The sequence below is a fragment of the Scomber scombrus genome, chromosome 23, assembly GCF_963691925.1.
Source record: "Scomber scombrus chromosome 23, fScoSco1.1, whole genome shotgun sequence".
Classification (NCBI taxonomy): Eukaryota; Metazoa; Chordata; class Actinopteri; order Scombriformes; family Scombridae; genus Scomber; species Scomber scombrus.
Window position 1 is genome coordinate 20,943,250 of NC_084992.1, and position 22,870 is coordinate 20,966,119.

General features: G+C 40.0%; 1 protein-coding gene across 2 annotated transcripts in view; it reads right to left on the reverse strand.

The window, feature by feature from the left end:
* The window catches only part of ablim2 (actin binding LIM protein family, member 2), a 70,071-nt gene that overhangs the window by 41,575 nt on the left and 5,626 nt on the right, over positions 1 to 22,870 (reverse strand). For both annotated transcript variants that reach the window (XM_062444349.1, XM_062444348.1), the window contains exons 2-3: positions 18,130 to 18,291; positions 2,575 to 2,758 (exon numbers count right to left, since the gene is read on the reverse strand). In XM_062444349.1, coding sequence (XP_062300333.1) covers positions 2,575 to 2,758; positions 18,130 to 18,291 — 346 coding nt within the window. The remainder of the gene's footprint in view (positions 1 to 2,574; positions 2,759 to 18,129; positions 18,292 to 22,870) is intronic.

Sequence of the window (22,870 nt, forward strand, 5' to 3'; positions counted from 1 at the left end):
ACTGGTTATTGAAGTATTAACAGTCAAGTTCTAAGTTGTTGTTTTTTTAGGGTTGGCATAATGACTGTACACATTTCCATTGAACTAAGATGATCAAGCAGTACATTAAATGGTATTAACTCATTAATGATGACTTGGGGACAGCAGAGGAAGCAATAAACACAGCATTGACATATTATCATCTAAAAGTAAAAAGGTGATGACATGTCAACCTTATGTTTACAGCTTTTTTCTGCCTTTGCTTGAAGGTGAATTTATTTGGATGAAATATGCTTTGTGTCTTTCTGTGATGAATGCTCAGTTTGGAAGTGTTGCTGAATGAGTCATCTAATCCTTTCCCAGCAGTTTAACACAAATTGCATGCAGTGATATATTGGCGAATTCACACATGCATTGCACTTGCATTGTGAATTTTGTGATAGCAAACATACACAAAAGCAGCCAGACAGAAAGACACAACAAAACCTAGACAGTGAGAGTGAAAAAACAGTACTCTTGATGAATTATTGATTATCAGTACAGTGCTTTGACCATGACACACACACACACACACAGCTGAGTCGGATGTCTCCCTCAAGCTCTCTCAACCTCTGCATCAGTGCTATTTTTATATTCCTCACAATCACCCTGTGTATTTGCTACCACAAAAGTGATATTTGTTATAAAAGGAGCACGGGAGTTCAACGATCACATTACAAACCTCAAATGCCTCACTGGAACATTCTGATCTCTGATTCGGCGGGAGGATCACCAAAGATATGATAGCATGAAAACACACACACACACACACAGAAAAACCAACCCCCGCAGTTCAAATGACACTTAACACTAGCTGTAGGAATGGGCTAAGTGGCCGCACTGACTGACCACACACTTAACATTCCTGCTGGATAGAGGCTCCCATTACCTTTCTAGGTCCTGAGACACAATACTGGTCATACACACTCATTGCAGTCAGTAGAAGCATGCACATGGCTGAAAACAGGTGAGGATGACACGTGACTTCATGTATGTCCCTATATTTATACATATATGGTCTAGTTTTATGTACTTGTAAATGACACCTACAGTACACGAGAGAAGACCTGCTGTTGATGATGTGTGTAAAATAACACACTGCTGGTGTACAAGGAGGGGCCAGGCTACCAGCTGATGCAGATACATCAGTTTTGCATCACAGTCACCTCATAATGTTGCATGTAAATGTGGTTAAGACCTTGTATGACCTTTGTAATTATCTCAGACACTTTCAGATCTGTAAGAACCCACAGAGACACTGCACACTGTGTAAAAAAGGAGTGCTGAGCTAATGAGGTTCAGAGTTTGGGTTAAAAGTTCACTTAATGATAGATGCACAACAGGCACACATCAGAGGAACTCCGATGTAGGAATGTCTGAAAATATCTAAAAGCTAAAACCCAAGAGGTGGATGTTAAGATAGGAACGGGGCTGATTTATAAAATCATAAAAGGAGCTTAAAATGCATCTACTGGACTGTAAATCTCTCAATAATTTAGGGGACGGAAGTACATCTTGGACTGTCTGAGAAACCCCTTGGCCTCACAGGTCATCTTTTAGAGGTCCACTAACTGTTTCAAGAGACCTCGCTAAAGATTAAGAAGCAGCGTTTAGTTAAAGCTGGGGTATGAAGTGTTGGCTGGCCACACCTGAAGGCAAAAGCATTTTATAACTGCTCTGAATGGTCACACTCAAAGTCAGGCCAGCGTAGAGAGGGAACATACACATGGTACATATTTTCAGACAGACAGTCTAACCTCAAGACATTCTGGGTTTCGTGCTTGGTCGTGCATACTAAAGGTGACAGAAGCAGTTTCGTAAAGAGGAAAGTTAAAGTCCTGCCTACTTTCAAACCGCTGCAATCCTGACCGATCACTGTGTGAAGAAGGCGTGATCTTTGGATTGTCGGTTTTTTGGAAAGTCACAAAAATTGACAGACGCATCAGAAAGAGAGTTTCAGATGCTGTTAAGACGATCCAACAAGCTCTTCCTCTGTGGTGCCTTTACTCTGCACCAAAGAATGGGATCCAACTACAAGACCTGCCTAAATTTTGATTACCTTTAAATTCAGGGGGCAATGTTCTCCACTGCCTAAATCTAAACCTTAAGCAGTAATCATCATCATCACCCATAGGGTACATAATAATCCCTCCTTGCCCACAATTATGTGAAGTACAGTGGGTCAAAGTTGAACCAGAATGTCACTGTAAATTGTAGTGGATGTTTACAACGGACAATTTGTGTAATTATTTAACCATTGACCTTTGTCTTTTTCTTTCAAATAAGTCTGTCTAGCCTGGGGGTTTGTTTAAAACTAGTGTTTCTTGTACTGCCTGACTTCTTCTTACTACTGTAAGCCATACTCCCAGATTTTAGCAACGAAGTCTTTTTTGATTCTTTAGAGTCCAAAAGCATCGACTTCATGACTTGAGTGCAAGAAAGATGACCCAAGTCTACATCTTACTGCTCAGTGTTTTGACTTATAGAGCTGGACACCAGAATACAACAGAAGATGCGACAACATGAACCAAACATCCTACATCCCTGGTCTCTTACTTGCAGGAGGCGCAGACAAAGCAGCGCGGGTGGTAGGTCTTTCCCAGGGCGGACACCACCTCCCCCTCGATGAAGTCCTGGCAACTGAAGCAGCGAGTCCCATACATCCGCTGGTAGTCCAGAGTGCAGATGAAGTCACCCTGCCGCACGAAGAAGCCTCCCTGGGCCAGTTCGCATCCACATACTGAGAGAAGGCAGGGAGAGAGGAGAAAGGGGGAAGGGGAAGGATGGACAGAGGAAAGCAAAAGTTTAAAAAAAAAAGACAGATTAGACAAAACTGATAACTGGACACATTTCGAAATGAAAACTATAATAAAAAATGCATCTTCTTCAACATGAATGGCTTCAAGCTAATTATAAGATCAAAGCCATTGTGCAAAAAGTGACTCACTCATCACAAGGACAGGCATTAGCTTTGTTATCCACTTTTTTACTAAATTATGTCTCTTTTCATAATTGATTTACAAAACATTATATAATTGTTCTGGATAGCCAGGAGGGATTATTTGATTGGTTCACCACTTTGGTCCAAACTGAAATATCTGGACAAACATTGGATGGATTTCCATATGGAACAGACATCAATGTCAACCTTTTTTTCTTCTGTGTTTAGTAATAATAGCCAATTTTTAGTATGCTAACATGCTAAACTACTATGGCATATATTACACCTGCTAAATCTATGTCAACATGATAACATTGTCATCATGAGCATTTTAGTATTGTGACATTTTAGTATAATATTTGTACAATGTACTTCCTTCTAATTATTTATTGTCCTTATAAATATATCTTGTTGGTTCTATTGGTATTGCTATGTTTAAGCAGCAGGAATGTCCTCATTTAAATTAATAGACAATACATAGACTTACATTCATTTCCTTGAAACTTAACCTAACTCTTAGCATAACCACTGACCTAGTCTGAAATGCATCCCTTAAAGTAGCTTATGACAGAGTGCCACACACACACACACACACACACACACACACACACACACACACACACACACACACACACACACACACACACACACACACACACACACACACACACACACACACACACACACACACACACACACACACACACACACACACACACACAGTCGTGTTTACATCACTTCAGAGGACATTATGTTGACTGGTAACCCGGGCCTAACCTTAACATAACTATAAACTAAGCGTAACTTTGAACCAAGCTTTCACCTTAAAATTAATGATTTATGTTAAGGGGACTTGCTTTTTGTTCCCATAAGGCAGGAGAGTCCCTGCAGCATGACTGTTCAAACAGATTTACTTGAGGAATACCTGGCACACACACACACACACACACACACACACATCCATTTGAAAAGCAGTCAAATGAAGAGGAGACATTGTCGTGAGCATAGCCAGTCTAACACGTCTGGCTGTTTTCAATTGGCTCAAAGATCTAATAACATCACAGTGTGAAAACGGGTGTGTTATTAGCGTGTGTGTGTGAGTGTGTGTGAGTGTGTGTGTGTAAAGTCTGCAATGTATCTATTAACAATGCATGACAGGACTTCCAAATCGCCGTCACCCCTCTTGAAAAACACAATGATTACACACAGTAACCATGGCAATCGGATGACATCACAGGGCAGCCACGCCCTCAAGGGAACCCTCGCTCTATTTTTCCACTCCTTTAGCAAAAACAAAGCCTTTCCCTTTCTTTCCCCACCATTCTTTCATTGTGGAAAAAAAAACAGGAAAGATAAATGAGACATGTTTGCGCTGGATGGTGTCGCAGCCTGGGACTGCTCAGTGAACTTTTAGCACGCACACACACACACACACACACACACTGTTTCAAACTTGCAGGGATGTGTGAAGGTATGAGGTAAGACACATTTTAGGCAGGTAGGTGAGATCACACACACACACACACACACATAACATATGCTTTGCAGGACACACACATACATAATTGCAGGAATGTGAGAAGGTATGAGGTGACACATGTACAAAATGTGGATGAAATCATGCAGAACACATGCTGCACATAATAGGCTCAGACACACCCAGGCACACTGCAGTAGTGCCTGTAGGTTTCCTAGCTTTCATGAACGTCTTGGTATTAACTAATGTCCACTTTGCTGGCTTACAGCTCAACAACAAAGGTCCAACTGTCACCCTTACCCAGACCAAGTTTATATCCATTGAAAACAGTTTACAACCTCAGGAGCAGGAGTGGTCACACCTTTGTTTAGCTGGATTTGTTCTGTTACGATTCATTCAAAGGAGCCTACGAACATAGTCTCTGTAACTTTGTCAAAGGCTACACCAGAGTTGTTGGGCAGCTCCTAAAAATGTAACTACGTGTCAGGGTTACAATGGCCATGGAGATATCACACTGCTACTGTGGTTGATACTTGCTGACAGTGAAGATAACATACCATGCCCAGCAATTCCTTCCGATAGCTACCTCACCCAGAAGTTGCTTGATCCATATTCTTCATGTTTGCTATCTATCTACATTATATCTTAATTCTGATTTCCAATACTGTAATTGTATTATTATGGTCTGCTCTGCACGCACAGCATCTACAGCATTATTGCATGTCGGTCCATTCTGAAAGAGGGATACCTCTTCCTGAGATTTCTTCCATTTACTTTTTTGATGAGTTTTTCCTTATCTGAATCAAGGGTCTAGAGATAGAGAGCGTCATATACGGTACAGATAAGATTCAAGCTCTCTGAGGGGAAATTTTGAATTTATGTATACATTAATAAAATAAAATAGTCTAAAATAGTCGTTTTTGGGGATAACAGCAATAGAAAATGACAAAATCAGCCCAAGTGTCTCAAGAAACAGTGTTCTATCAGTTATCAGCATGTTTCAAACAAAGTGCTCATCAGAATGTCTCCAGCAGAGAAAACAAATGGGCTTACATTCTCAAAGCAGACAATCTGACAGTTATGCCGGCTTTACACTGTAATTGGCCATGTAGGGTTTGATCGCCTCTCTTTCGTTTCATGTGTTCAACCGAGTGCAACACCACCAATGTTTTAGAGTAGAGACTGCCTGAAACTGTGCGCTGTTATTCCTTTTTGTATGATTCATCACCTGGAAACGACAAACACACGAAAATAACACAGAAGTCTTGGAGAGAAGTCAAAGAAGTCACGGTCCAAAAGGTATAAACTCTTTTGCCTTAAAACATCATTTAATGATACATAGAACAACATTGGAGTATGAAGCATACTGAGGCTGATCCATAAACCACACTGTTGAAAGTTTGCAGTGGAACTACAGAAATAATCCTTGTAAGAACTGTTTATAGTGAGGTCTGCAGATAATCCAGAATAACTGGGGCAGATATGATGCACGTTGGTTGCTGACACGACTGTTTCCCTGACTAATACTCAACCGGTCATCAATGGGAAGTCCTTAATATGAACTGATTCTAATGAGACATTTTCATCATATTCCACATTGTTAAATTCTGACGTTAAATCCTGATGTTTGGGAGACTTTGAGCTGAGTTGTAGGAAAAGTGTAGCTTTTCTATTTCCCAAGTAAAGGCAATCTCTTGTTGTGATGTTGCACAACTGCTGGATGCATGTGGGGGATCAAGCTTGTGCATACAGGGATTACAGTGGACTCAAAATTGACAGAGAATGTAAAATGAAGCCAGTTTTGGAACATCTGATGTTTTTCATTCGTCTGCATTCATGTAAACTAACCTGAAACTTCCAAATTTCACATTTTCCCTCTAGTTGTGTAACAATCCAACTCTCCCACCCTTTTATCCTCGTGTAAAAACTTCGAGGGACATGTTGGACACCCTTTGTTCAGCATTTGCAACATTTAACTTTTTCACCAAGCCTTTCCAGAGGTTACGCAAAGCTAATAAAACAACCACAACAATACGAGCAGGAATGTTTTCTCAGGAAGTGGACGGAATACTTTCCAGCGGCTGCTACCGGCTCCCTTACATCCGGTTCAGATGTCTGGCAACGTGTCTAGAATGAGATAATGCCCCTGGGCTGATGGAGTAAACACCAGCAGAGTGGAAAGCCTGGTGGATGGATAATTGGTTGGATGGATTGAAGGATGGAGGTGGAGATACACGAGTACACCCAGGTCATGTTCTGAATGAACAGTTTAAAAGCATTCTTTCAGAACAACAGGAGGTTCTTTGTAAAAACTTTACAGAGTGTTTTGAATGAGTATCGAAACTAGAATCTCATGAAGTTTTAACATATGTGTAATTAAACTGAGCAAGACTTGAGACTTAGACTCAATTTAAGTCACAATAATGAGGATTTATGACTTCAATGAGACTTCACTGCAATGAGACTTACTTGAATCTTGAAGTTTGACTTGGTATAATCCCAGAACATTGAGAAAAGACTATAGTAACAGACAGGCCTTGCATAGCCATGTTAATTGAATATTCATTGTAAGGCCTGTGAATTTAAAGTACTTGGTGTCAACTTTATTAATAACACTGTTCACCAGACTGGAACTGAGGCTTCTTCGGACAGAACTGAGACTTGATGTGAGACTTGGATTGAAACTTTCCGATATACTTGAGACCTGATTTAGGACTTCCTCCAGCACACTTGAGACTTGACTTAAGGGTTTAATTGAATCCTCCTCAGAAAGATTTGAGACCTGACGCTTCTTTTTCCATAGTTGACAGTTGACTTGGACTTGTCTTGAATGATTTGAGACTCAACTTCAGACTTATTCTCACACTCCAGACAATTGACTTAAGACTTATTCACCAATGTCTTAAGATTTGGTTTCAAATTTGCTGAAAAGAGACTTGAGACTTGCCTTGAACTTGTCTGAAATCACTTGCCCCAAAAGGTTTAAAAACAGCCTTGCCACAGAAAAAGAGATATATCATGCTGAATAGAGATGGAGACAGAAATCCTCACTCCGAGTCCTGAGTGGAGCTTCCCGTCAGCTTGTCTTTCAGCCCTTCAATATTTATACCTGTGTTGCCAGTTGGCACAGAGACTCCTCTCCTCACTATATTATAACTCGGTTACTTAAGCAGCTCAGCAGCTGCACCCATAGAAGCTCAAGCTAAAGCCCATTCATCATGTATAGACCAAATACCAGCTGAAAGCATTGCATCCAATCATTTTATATCATTGTTTTCATCTGCAGTGCAGTACTGTGGTGTGCATACCGCACAGGAACACAAAGGTACTGGACTAAAAACTAGTCTCTATTGCAGCCAAACAATGTGTGCCTGAGTGCATTATATAAGGAAGAGGAAGACAGATTATGCTCTTTCCATCTTTCCCTTCAACGCTAATGGAAACCGTCAAAGCTGACTTCCTCTTTACCCCTTTCTTGTTCATCTCACCTCTCCAATCTGTCTCCCCCTAATCCCTCATTCATTCAGGGCTAGTGCTGAAAGACAATGAGAGGTTGAAGAAATGAAGCAGAGCCTTTTGAGGAAGTCGGTGAACGTCGTTTCACCGAGTGACGATTGAAGTTCACTTTCAAATATGCTTTTACAGAAAGTATAGTCCTACATACAACAAGTGCAACCAAACAAGGTGATACATTCTTCACTTAGATTACATTGTTTGTTTGTGTCAAACTTTCCTTCATCAGGTGTTTAAATAACATGAAAGAAAAGTAAAGTCTTGTGGATTCGGTGCTAGCATTAGCACAGCTTCCACTTTCCAAGTAGCATTCCTCTTTAACAGTAACATAGATCCTCCTGATTATTGAATGTTGTAAAAGAACATATGTCCAGTACGCAACCAACATTATGAGTTGTTGAAAAAGAGAAAAAAGAGCATTTGCATCCTACAGAGGGTTATGACATGCTGCAGTCAGTAGTACACTATGATATTTAACAGCACATCTTCTAGCATCGCTGGCCAAGAACTGTTTTATCCTCTTTTGACAAAGTGTGAAGAAAGAGCCGCTAACCCTCAAAGAACTTCCTCTTTGTATGTTTTGCTGTGTTTATTTCCACCCTGAGAGAAATTAAACAGTATGAGCCATTACATTCAAATGTATCAGAAACAGCCTTGAACCCTGCTCCAAACCTAACTGAATGTTACTGTATGTTCAAGCAGCAATTTCATCAGTTTGTAACAATTTTATTTCCATGACAACGGTGGGTGTGTGTGTGTGTATGTGTTATCCCCTCACTTGGGCCTGTGAGTGAGATCATGATGCAGCTAATTAGTCTTTTTGTCCTCAGACTCAGCTGAGGGGAACAGAATGTGCCGGGCTACATGCCTGCAGCCAGATAAAACTCACCACGAATCCCAAGAGGGTTTGACCTTTTGAACTCTGGGTGTGTGTGTATGATTAAGTGTGTGTGTTGGGCGGTATACCTTATGAACAACAGCATGTAGATGTAACTTCATACTAAATATAATACTAAAATCTCAAAAAATAAAGCATGACTGACTCTACTTTGACCTCTATTCTAGTTCTTCATGATTACATGCAACACCAGTGCTAACAGGAATATTAGTGCTTCTCAGGTTGCCGGTGTGAAGTAGGTATAAAGGTTGCATTGCAGTAGGGACGTGATTACAAAACTTTTCAAAGCTAAAAAGCAGATTACTTCACAGGAAACTGATTTACTTCCATCTCTGAAGGCTTATCTCATGCACTGTGAAGCCACTTACATAATAGGAGTGTACTCAGAGGGTTCTCGCAGGAATTCAATGCGCTCTCGAATCTGCTTCCTCCATACCGGAGGATCTCGGAGCACGGCTTGTGCTGCTTTTCCTTGAATTCAGCGTGTAAAAATTTGGGAGGAAGCTGCAAGACTGAATGGATGGATGTGGTACAAATTTGTTTCTTGTTGTGACTTTTAAATAAAATATGGCACATCTGCTTCACTCGTGTAAACATTAGGTGGAGGGAGAAATAAGATAACGGTATAATCATGGTATAGACAGTGGGGGGTTCAAATGAGAGCCCTACCCCAATATTTTGTTTAAATGCAATCCCACAATTCTATGATATTTATATATAAATATGTGCACATTTAAACATTTTACATAGTTTTGAGGACACTGACAGTTTGAATTCACATATAAAGAACTAGTCTGCTAAAATCATCATCTGAAACATAGCGTACACCACTGTAACAAAACCTTTAGTAACTAGCTTGTGAAGAAAGTGGTACATTTAGCAGCTAAAGATCAAAGACATTTTTCTGAGGAATTAGTTTCCTCAGCATCAATAATGGATTTACAAGAATAAAGTCACCAGAAACATGACTTTAAATTAATCTACTGGAAATAGGCAAGTTCGCTAACATGTTACTCACATGTACTTCACAAGGCCATGAAATGTTAAATGTGGCATTTAGCTTGTTGCGAAATGCTGCCCCCTGGTGGCCATTTAAAAGCCATTTGATGCTCCTTTAAATCCAAATTTAGCAAGTTTTTGTGCATGTACTTCTTTAGACAACACTGAACACTGAAGATTTTTAGATTTCAAAAAGTATCAGTAATGAAATCGCTCTAGAATTTTTAAGGAAGCTCTAGTTTATTGAATTTTTAAACCCCACCCCTAGTCAAAACACAAACATGCTCATTGATGTTGTGTATGTGCATGTCGTCTACTCAACCAACCAAAGAACAAGAAAATAAAAGATGCAGCACCCCACAAAGGAATCTAATTTGCATGTCATGTAAGACATAATTAGACCAATTCAGCAGCCCTGAGCTTGTTCTGGAGAATTAAAACACACAGACATATGTGAGGAGTCCTGCCCAGTTTGAATGTCTATAAGACAGATTGCGAAATGTCTTCAATGTGTCTTTCCAACACACTACACCCCCAGGAGACCTTGTTTACAGACTCAATATGTCTTCATATAAAATATATATCTGCAGTGTCCTTACACGAGTGTGACCTTGACTACCTCATGTTTCACAATGACTCTCACTGTACGTGTGTGTGTGTGTGTGTGTGTGTGTGTGTGTGTGTGTGTGTGTGTGTATGTGTGTGTGTGTGTGTGCAGGGTTAAATATACATGTGCTATGTGTTTTCTGCTATGAATGCACAACCTTGACTGCAACTCATGTTTTACAATGACTTGCCATCCATTTGTGTGTGTGTGTGTGTGTGTGTGTGTGTGTGTGTGTGTGTGTGTGTGTGTGTGTGTGTGTGTGTGTGTGTGTGTGTGTGTGTGTGTGTGTGTGTGTGTGTGTGATGGGCGTTGTAGATGGAGTGTGTCATCTATTAGTCTATTGCATGACCTTGACGATACAGTTTTCGGCCTGCTGCCATTGATTGCGCCAGCTATGAGACTTTGCATGAAAGGGAAACTATCCAAGGTTGATACTTTTGACACTTTTGAGTCAGTTAGACCCACCACAGTCCAGGCTCCCTCTGTTCTGGCCTAAATTGCAAGCAGGCATCTAATGAGGCAATAGGCAGGGGAGGTCTGTCTATTGTCTAAATCACTTGGGTGCATCACACCCATCTCATAATACACTCCTGACTAGCTTGTGAGGGTTTATGTTGTTTAAGCCTGACTTATCATTTTCATTACAGACTGGGTTGATTCCACTAGTTTAAACAATTTAAAGAACATTTACAATTTATTACAACGTTATTAAATGTTTTCCCCGTCATGACAATGTACTCACTGAAATGATTGCTGAGATCTAATAATATTGCAGCATCACTTCAATGAAGTCAGATGGGTCAAGAAACTCAAGCAGTTAATCAGGTAAGTGGTTAATTATTAGTTCAGATAGATTATATGAATCAATTTATTTGGAGGTAAAACTAAAACTGAGGAAAACAACATCGCCATGACTAAAAGAAGTACAGTAGGTACCAAAGTTGAACCAAGACGTCAGTCTGTTTATAACAGACAGTTTGGATATCCATGACAACAGCGCAAATGTGAGACATCGCAAAAAATCTACTAAATTGTAACCTGATCAGAATCAGAATCAGACTGAATTGCCATGTTGTTTCGCTTAATTGTTTCAGACTGACATCATGTTCATCCTAGCTGAATCATGTTTGGGAGGAGCGTTATTTTGAAATCGGCATATTAGTCCTGCTAACGTTATTTGCTGTCAACGCAGAAGCTGCCGTAGTGGTTGCTAGGATCAGCTGTTTTCACAAAAATAGAAGAAATATGATGAGTTGATGTACAATTACATCAAATCTCCTTGATGCTTGTCGCCATTTTTCAGTTACTATTTTTCTTTGGTTTAGCTAGCTAGCTGCATAGGAAGGTGATTCTTACCCACTTACAAAGCTCTGACCGGTCAAATGTTACTCCAATTGGCAGAAATAGCCATCACTGTAAAAACAGGGCAAAAACAGGTTTGTAATGCCAGGTTTCATGTCCTATCAGCTTATTTATTACAATTTTGCTGGAGTATACGATCTCAGCAATTAATTTAGTGGATACAACATATTATTATCAACAGAAAGGATGATCGAAACTACAAAAAGTGGTATGAAACTTAATTTCCCTTTAAATGTTGGATTCTTTCCTGGAAATGTTTAGGTGTGCAGGAAATGCAGTTTGCTACCATAAACATTGTACATGTAGATCTGATACTGCCTGTTTATTAGAAATTTGGATATCAGTTATCAGTGAGTCTGTGTTGTCTAGAAAGAGTTTTATAGACTTTTACAAAACCTCATCCAGCCAATAAAAGGTGCCAAATTGTGTGAAAGAAGATAGGTTGAAGGTAAAAGGCTAAAGGCAAAAATCTGGAAATTGCTGATCCTTCCTTTTAAAAAGCATCAGGCTTCAAATAACTCCAAACTACAGTGCATATATGATATGCACAATACAGCACGAATGCCAGATCGCCCTTCCACTCCCTTCAAGTGTGTATGCATGCTCCCTTTCTAAGCATACACGTGTATGTGTGTGTGAGGTCAGCACTCCTGGCCCGATGACGAACGCACACACACTCCCCCTGGCTCCGTTCTGGTCAGCCTTTTTCCAAGAAGGAGACAGTCCAATAGCCAACACCCAACTGAGAACATCACAACCATCTGCTATTATAACACCACTGATCTGACCGACAGGACCTCCACATGTGGCCAGCAGTGTCTATTTAACACACTAACTTCCAGGAAGAAACGCACTCTAGCTGGGAACTTGTGTAAAAACAATGCACTCTATGAATCTGTCAAAGCCTGTCAAACGACTATTTGAAATAAACATTCAATGTTGCAATTTCACACTATACACAGTAAACAATGTCACTGAATTTACTGACAGACTGCAAATGTCTATATACACTCAATTATAATCCTCATCTCCTCACATTAGTTGACTAAACAATGTCAACTGATTTTATTATTCTAAGGCCTTTTAGGACTTAGTCGAGTTTGACAAAATTCCATTTGGTGATGAAGACCATGTGATATAAGAAAGCTTCATAACAAGCCAGTACATGGATTTTCAGTTGAGTTGTTTAGTCAACAATTTTCTGGTACTGCTTTTGTTTGAAAGTGAGCAGTACTGATGAATTTCAGCTGAGCAGCAGTGGAACTTTGGGAATTCATTGGCCATAATATGCCTTCAAATGTATTGATGCCTGCATATTGTACAGTGAAATCTGACATCTTGGATCAAATATGGGAGCGGCTACTCTTAAAAACCTGGTTAAATCCCACAACACCCACCATTGTTGATAGCTTCAGAGAATGCCCCAATGTAAGTGCCAAGGTCCACTTGCTAGCTTTCGGAGTTTTCAGTCACAGCTCACCGTCTTTGTTCAATGACAGTAGCTGGCTCAGTTGTCACCATGACAACTCTTAGTCATATACTCTGTACAGAGTGGAGATTATAATCGGTAATTCATGGAAAGGTTGGTCTTTGGCTTTGGATATGAATGGATGGGCATGGACTCCTACTCAAGCACCTTGACCGACTCCCAATAAATACTGTGGCTCCTAGACTCTTTAACTCGAACCTTTGAGGTTTCAAATTCTCTTTCCCATCTACTGTTTCAAAAGGCCAATGAATGAGCATCCATGCTTGAAGCACTGGTGAAAATCAACAAAACATTGCGATGATAATGGTCAGTTCTCATTTTTTCATCTCTCCCCCACTAAGTCCCATCTGGGACAACAGAAATCAAGTCTGGCAACATTCATATTTACCATCTCAAGGCAGAGAATATTTTAAGCAAAAAAAGCTTACATATGTTTATTTTTCCAAATGACGTGGATGTGGCATTGAAAGTCCCTCTGGCTTGGCAGACTACACCTACTTCATGAATAAAACTGTTTTCAGCTTTATAGAGAGGCAAGCAGAGTGCAATAAAAGCTACCACTCCTGTGTTTGTGGGTCTGTGCATTCTTGAACGCATGTGAAGTGAATGTGGTGTGTGAATGACAAAGAAAGAGACTGTGTGTGACATAAAGGAGCCTTTCCATGGCAACATTCCAGCTCTTAGACTCTACATTTATCAGTTTTCATGCAGGCTTGCCTGCATTAGGGTGTGACTGCATATTTTTGCATTTGAGTATTCCCCACTGTATTCAAATACTATTTGGATGATGTGATGGTCTTTCATGAAAGCAAAACCAGATTAGGGATAAAGGTTTATCTGAGTTTGTTTTGTCATTATGTCTGCAGCTCTCTGCTATTATGGTGTCTCATTGTCAGCTAAAGGTGTCTGAGAAGCAGACATAACAATATATAGAAGCCGGGCCAGTTGGTACCTAAATAAAAACACACTTCCTCAACCACTTCGATGATGTCTATGGAAGCTACCATGAAAACAGCAGTTAGTGCTCATCACATGCTCCAGTGCTTACAGCTGCATCACATTGTGGCAGCGATGTAGCAGTAAACAGCCAACAGAAGTAAAAACAGAAAAAAAATGTCTACACTTTGAAGACATTACAACTAGGCAACTACATCTATCAAGTGTTATGATCGAAAGCTCCAGAACAGCTGCTAAATGAACTTCGTGATGAGACTGAAACATTTAAGTGGTATCACAAAAATCCTTTATACACTTAATTTTTCTTAATAATAATAATAATAATAATAATAGTTCTTAATAAATTAGTAATAAGCCAAATTTTTGGTGCCCAGTTGTGAAAAGTGGTTAACTCTTTGCAGCCAGCTCTTACACAATTGATAGAAAGCCTATTATTAACATTAATTAACAACAGTAAATCCATTTAAAACATATGAACCCTCACATATACACAGTGTCGTATTAGAAAGTAGCAATAATTTAAGTGACAAAGATGTGTATCTAAACTTTATTTTGCAATTCTGCAGGACTCAAACACAAAGCATCTGTTATTGAGCCCCAGTGCAGGGGTCTCATAGACCCCCAACTGTAATGGTTAAGGCCTTAAAGATATGGTCAACATTTTTCGTTCTAAGTTCTAAGCTAATGTACATGTCTTGTCAACTAGTCTTTTAGGGTGGTATTGACATGGTGCACCTTTATTAATAAATGTGTGATTACCCAAATTACCATAAATTACCATAAATACCATAAATCTCATTTTTGCCCCTGGGCCCACTAATAGATTCACCAGGCCATGCTTTCTACATGTTGCTATAAACACTGAGGCTATATTTACTGTCAGCAGTCAAAGCTACCTTGATATTAGGCCAATGTACTGTACAATGCTAAAGAGGCTACCATTAACTCATATTAATCCAGTCATCCTCTCTGCTCGGTGTTAATTACACATAGCTAGCTGAGTGTTGATGGTTCCTCACTTCAGACCAGGCACTGTTAGCCTGCTGGCTAACACCCAGGCTGGTTGTAATTGGCGCTAATACAGCAATACAGTCAGGGGTCAGGGGCTTGGTTCTGTTCCAGGTAAATCTTTGATAGAGTGCAGTTGGTCAAAGGTGACAAAGACCTCAGCAGAGAGTGTGTTTATCATCTACAGTTCAAACACTGATATGGGACGATATTTCATTTTACTGTCAACTGACATCCATAACAGAGCATGCCTAAAGAAACTTCTAAGTCAGCACTACAGTATACTATATTGTACTTGGCTGCCGATGTCTTCTCTCCTCTTTGATGTTCACGGTTTGAACCCGAAGATAAAACTCTTTGAGCTCCACTCCGCCTGCTAAGGTTTATTTTATTTCCATCCATGAGCATTAGGTTCCTGTCAGTACACATCTGGATCTTTTAATAGCAAACAACCCAACCCAACTCCTCCACCCTAACCTCGCAATCCTGGGATAATAAGCACATTTAATAGCGCAAATGAGTTGGATATTCAATTATAATGCGGTCAAGCTTTGGATTTATGGACAGGAGGAATGTTTTGTTGTTTTCTGTGTGAACTGGGTTGGAGTGAGCAGCGTCCGTGCATAGCTCTACATGGTATTAATACAACTCCTGAATTAGCCAGCACCACGCTTCCTACAGTACTTAAGCCCTTCTGAAAGGAGGCCAAATAACTTCATCTGATGAAGAAAACATGCTCCCTGTTCCTTTAATCATGACCTTCCAGTAACTGCAACATAATGACTTTCAAGTATTAACATTTGATGTATTTATATGTGTGACCTGAGGCGTGTAATCATCACAATTTGTTCATTTCTATTTGAGTCAAACATAAGGGCTCCTCGTTAAAGAAATAACTCATCTCAATTAATAAGGCGTGACTTACACTCCTTTAAATGCTGCACAGTATCAAGCCATGACACACAAGTTATTTTATACTAATCAGGCTGCTTTATTAAGCTGAAGAAATTAATAAAAGGAATAAATACGTATTCTACAAAATTCTACATGTAGTTGCTAATACTCTATTATGAGTTAATATCATATATTCAAAGTTATCCTAGAGTAAAAGTAGATAAGTATACGCTAAATTGACTTAAGTATGAAAAGTAAAAGTACTCATGATGCAAGCCAATATGACATTGTTATATTAAATGATTGACTTAGTATTACTGCTATTGATATAGCACATAAGACTGATATTGATATATAAGCAGCATTTTAATATTGTACCTGGTTGAGATCAATTTTGACAGTCTACAACAATGCATTGTATTTCATGTACTCAGTGCAACATGCAAAATATTGCCCAACATAATTACTAGTATTACCACTTTTATGAGTTGTGGTGCTCAAAGCATCCACCCAGTTCATATTCATTGTACTTTTATCCTGTACCGATAATGTTCCTTTATGCTCTCAGATAAAATTTGGTAAGTAAATCTTCCATCAGCAGCAAAAAAAGTAGTATAAATATCAGCTGGATAACCAAGTGACGTCTTCTTACGCTTTCCTCATGGAGCTGAAAGCAGCTGATCAATCAAGGAGTTAAAGGATCGTTCCAGTTTATTACAAACTGATCCTTTACTGCATGTGGGTTTGTTTAAATCCTTATTGTCTGACTGCTCACTTTTCTTGCTGAGCCAGACGTAACAATCACAGCTTGGGGGAGAATAATGTTAATATTCTGCTTGACTAACAAAGACTCTCCTAAATGACAAAAATAATGTCCAAGTTGTTAGAAATTTGAATTATCCTTACGGATCCGGCTCAAATATGCTGATTATTACAGTTGTAATGTAAGTCTATGTCATCACCACAAATGCATCATGACTCTGCTGCTTCATCCCTTCTTAATAGAGCAAAAGATGCAGGAGGAGCAGACGGAGGGGTGTAGGAATGTGCAGACAGGGAGTCTGGTGGTCAGTGTAAGATTAAAGGTGATAAACTCCAGGAAGCTGCCGACATTGTAGCGACCCTCCGGCCCCCCCCCTTCCCTCGGTCGCCTAGCAACTGGGGTGTGTGTTGACAACAACAGCGGTCTGACACAAGGCTAGCGCTGGGAGTCTGGGCTGGGAGGGGCGCAAAACACACACTTCTATAAAGCATGATCACATGTTAAAAAAAAAATAAAAACCCAACACCTAGCAACAAACATAGAACACATTCAAGTTTCAAGTGTCTGACACCCCCTTCACACACACACACACACATGCACACACACACACACACACGCACACACATGCACGCACGCATGCACACACACACACACACACACACACACACACATATCTGCATAAATGGTTACACTTGACCCACCCACCATTATTGAGTGTTTCACTGTATTTCCTCTTATTGCTCAACTATCAATAACAACGTCATTACAAACAACTGTACAACAGTGAAAATGAAATATTGGTCACAAAGGTGCATTACATTAACAGAGCCCCCCCCCCCCCCCCCCTGTAAGTGTTCAGTAATGGCTGACTCATACTACGGCAATGGCCTGGTCACGCTACAAAGTGGCACAGTGAAGTGGCACGCCTCCTCGTAAAACAGGTGGTGTTAGAAGCCTGGTGATGTAGTGACTCTAACACTGATGATTCACAAACCAAAAGTGAGCAACATTAGTGTTTTTCTGCTCACATTTCTGTTTTTTTCTAAAGTAGTCCATGATAACGTCTATTTACTCATAAAAATCCACTTGAGAGTATTTGGTCTACAAATTACAAAAAGGCACATAGTGGCACACACAAAACCTCACAATCTGGGTTTTGGGTGTGATCTGACGGTGCAAAGGGGAAAGTTAACTGAACTGTACCTTTACAGGCAAAACACTTGATATGGAAGTGTTTGTTCTGGACTCGGAGTGCCTCTCCTTTGCACGGCTTCCCACAGTTCTGACAGGGGATTGGGCCTCCTCCTCTTCCTTGCTTCTGCTTCTGCTGCTCCACGGGGCTGTGGACAGCCTGCGGCTGGAACACTGCAGGAGACACAGACAAAGAGAACACAACTTAAGATCTTGTTCAAGCGGGACACAAACAATTATGAGTGCAACCAAACTGACATTTCAATTTGTTGGATTTGGTGATAGATCAGGTAAGTTTCTGAAGACACAGAGACAGTGTGGTCAACTAATGATGATGTTTTTTCCTTTCCTTCTACACATACCAACATGTAAATAATATCTATATTATAGACAGAATAGCATAGGGCGATGATGCAATTATTAACGGGGAGCAATCTGCCGTCAACCAAAAGAAGATAGAAATATAAATGATAAATGTCCATTTACTTCTGGGCAGTCTTAATATATTCTTTCCGTTCTGATGTTGGTCACTGATTATGCTTTTAAGTCATTAGTGGCATCTCATTTGTTTGGATGGTCACTCCAAAAGTGGTACAATTAAATTCATCTCAATCAGAAAATGACATTAGTAAGATTTAAAGGCTGTTCCACCACAAAAAGACAACTACTGTGTGAACATTACTGGCCTGAAAATATAAAATAGCAAGTATCTTTGCTCTAAGAATATCTGCATCAATTCTAGCCTGATATTAATGACTCATATTTTTACAAAGGATGTTTGACACATTTGAGTCATCAAATCTTCCACCATTGTTTTACTTAAATAAACACACATATCTTACTTTTTTTGAAATGTCATACTTCATCCTTGCAGTGAAATAGTTCTTTAATCCAAAAATATCCAAGTCACCTCAGAATGTCACATCAGATAGAGACAACACATGAAAACAATATTCTTTATTTCTTTTCTTTTTTTCTTTAAAGCACACTCATTTCTATCGCTTCAGGGGACATTGCATTGTTATACAGAACACTAATTCAGTGGAAACCAACTCTAACACCCTAATCCCTTTACCCTAGCTATGACCTAACCTTACCTATAACCTTGAACCATCACCTAACCCTCCAGTGTAATGATTACATTGGGTACCAAAGAGGAGGCGAGTCCCCACAAACACACAAAATAGAAAGCCTAGAAAATCGAAACACTGATTCTGGCTGCACGTCATAGCTTTGACAAGGTATCAATCATTTTCCTAGCGGTTAATCTCCTTTGTTCCACACAGGAAAAGGGGAGTGTGCCAAGAAAAATATGATGTCATCATCAGCAAGGAAACACCATGTAACTGTAACATAGTAGAAGAACATCCCTGAGGTATCTGTGACGATGCAACGCAAGAAGGCAAACACAGTCCATTAAAGCCTGATATCTCCATCCTATCAGTATCATCATATCCCTGGCAAAATTATGCTCACAAACTTATCAGCCTTTCAATAGTGACTGGGGCATAAGTTGAATAAAAGGCCCTTTGTCTTCCCAGGAAACATTCGTGTCCGTCCGACCGGTTTCATCGGGACTCCATGGTTACCAGTGATTTGGCTCGGAAAGGGGAGTTCATCAATTGAATTGATTTAAAGAAAAAGACGAGGAGAGAAGGAAGCATGGGTATAACCACTCTGAGCCCAACCGAGCTGCTTTCTGGAAACTTACCAAGAACTTCTTTTTGGGGGACATTATTCTTCTTGTCTAAGGTTTGCTTTATTCATTGGATGTTTATTGGGTGTTTTATTGGCGCAATATTTTGACTAGGATTAAGTTAAAGCTACAATGTTTTTCTTTACTTCATACTGCGGAAAAATAAAAAGCACATTTTATAGCAAAAGTAGCACCCCGACTCTCCCTATAAAGTTAAAGTCATGTAGACTAGAAACTGTTTAACTTGGTGGGTGGTTCTTGTTTATGTAATCAAAGGAAGTAACTTCCCTTTCCCAAATACCATTTGAGTTGGATTTAAAAGATGGGTTCACAATGTTTTTGTCTTAAAACGTTAGTGAGAAGCCCAAAGGAACATTGAAACAGGTTTTACTTGCTGTAATCATTCCTTCTGCCCACACTGGCCGTTCAAAGATCCATTTCTAATGAACTTCTAAGTGATGGGGGACAAATCCACAGTCCTCCTTCTTCTCAAAGTCTAAAGGCGTTAAATGAGGCTTCAGTAGTCTGACAAAACAATTTTTTTTCAAAATTATGCAGTTTCAGTAAAAAAAATATTTGACAGTCAGTTTCAGAGGTATTGGTAGATGTTTTTTTTTTCTTTGTACTTTTGATAGTCCCTTGCTGTTTCCTCTTGCTTCCAGTCTTCATGCTAAGCCAGGCTAACCATGTATTTACCTTAGCTTCACACAGACAGTAGATTAACATCAGTCTTTTCATCTCACATTGGTCTTTGGTCTCTCTGACTACAGAACAAACCAGATCTACAGAATTTCAAATAAGGGATCCTTCAACATTTCTGTTTCAGTCACAAGAAAGCTGGATTTAACAACAAATGAGTCACTTTACTCCCAAAGACATGTTTCAAGTTCTAAGTGGTCTTTTTGAACTTGAAACATGGTTAGAAAAAATCTGACACTATAATGACCATAATCACATACAAACTGTCACCATGCAAATTAATAATAGCCAGTAGTGGCATTCTGGACACTGGTGATCTCAGAGTCTTTCACTGCCTCATGCTGACTATTAGACACTTTGTCTAAAGCCATGTCACATTTCCCAAGCATGATTTACACCATGATACTTAAACAGTGGGCCCACTGAAAGATGCGTTAAAGACATTTGCTTGTGGGTCGGCCTCAGGGACTCGGGGTTAGGGCCATGACCGTGAACCACAATGCCCCTAATTCAAGTTCAATTGAAGGTCTGTGATGGATGTCATTTTTTTCATGTCCCTTTCCCCCCATTTCCATTCATATTTTTGCTATGCTATCTGATAAATAAATATGTGTTAAATATATAAAGAAAAAGACGTGGGCTTGCACAAGATGCTAACCCTAACCCCCACACACAAAGAGGCAATGGCCCATTTTTGACCTGCTTGGCTGGGTTCATATCTGACAGGGGAGTAAAAACAGCCACCAGTCAATGCAGACCTACGGTAGCACCACATTCTTCAGCAAGTTTTACAAGGACCTCTCACCCACAGTAGGGAACAAGGCCATTTTTCAGTTTTGTAGTGTGTGTCTGTGTATCCAAGACAAACACAGTCTCCAAAAACCTTCTTAGATCTCCTTAGGATGATAACTTTTACATCATGTTATTTATATAGGCTTCCTTCCAGGGTTTCAAATGTATGATCCCCAAATCAGTTTTGATTCAAATAAAAAGTCGATATTTCAAGCTCTCAGACAAAAAGGTACATTTGTGATACTGAGCATTCTTGAGGTCAGCAAATATAATCAAAATAGAGAAAGGAAATTCTTCATTGAGTTTTCTTTGGAAGATGCTGAAATCCACCAAGCTGTTTTCATTCAGTCCATATGTCTAGATTACAATCTGATCTCTCACTTGAAAATGTGCTGACTCCCAAATTGAGTAAAGACATGAATAGAAATTTTGGACAATCTTACATGGATCCCATTGTAAGTAGGAGGTGGGACTTTATAGAAGCTACCCGTGTTGAGAGTACATGTGGGCATGCTAACCAATAAAGACAAGAATTTAGGAGGGGAAAGTTTTGAGTCCTCGTAAAAAGGTCTGAGAACAAGTTGATTGCAACCATCTGGAAAAGACAACAGTCCAAAAGTGAGAAAAAGGGTTGGGAAGAGGGTAGGCAGCAGGGAATGGTAGTCACAGGGGAGCAGGGAGGGGTTCTGCCTCTTGATCTAACCCAGTGTGCATTGCTGCACCCTTGCACCTGTTGGGGGGGGATCCAGTGTCTTTACTTCCTCTTCAAACAGCAAATAGAAAAGGGGGGTGGGAATGCGGACAAGACAGGATGAGGTGATCTTTTGAGCCAGAATCCAGAAAGTTGTTCCAGACATTAAGGCATCCACCAACCAAGACACTTGTAGTGAACTGTGATCAGGGTCCAATCATATGTCAGTAATAGTGGTGAGCAGTCAACTGTACAGTTAATGAATAATGAAAAAATGACTGGTCCACACAAGCATCTTTGTTTCAAACACTGCCACAAAATTTCTCTCCAAGAATTGAAAAGAGTCACCAGACCATCTTTTGCCACTAGTCACCTACAATAGTCAGTGACGAACTAATCAATTCATAATTATGAACTGGATACAAAAGTGCACCAATGAAGTTAAGGTCCCTGCTAGCAACAAGTAGTAAGGAGGACAAAGGTTAAGACCTCAATGACCTAACAATTTAGTGCTCATAAACAATGAAAGAGGTTTTGAGGGAAAAGACAAAGAAGAGAAAAAGTAGGGCTTTTTAAGAGATCAAGCAGAGGAAGTAGGGAATGGAAATTCATTCGGACAAGGGCGACATACGGTACTTGTGGAAGTAATAAGTGTTCTTTCTATGATGAAGGACGCAGAGTGACTGTGCTGTGCCTAGCAAAATGTAGAGGCCTTCCACCTCCATCACCACCCCACCCCCGACGCCTGCCAGTGCCCTGTCTTCTCCGAGCCCAGTTGTCCATATCATCAATCAGCCTTTCTGGTGTCTGTTCTCTGGCTGACGGCCACTACTGATGCCGTTGTCCTAAAGGTTGCAGCCAGGCAGGCAGCTATC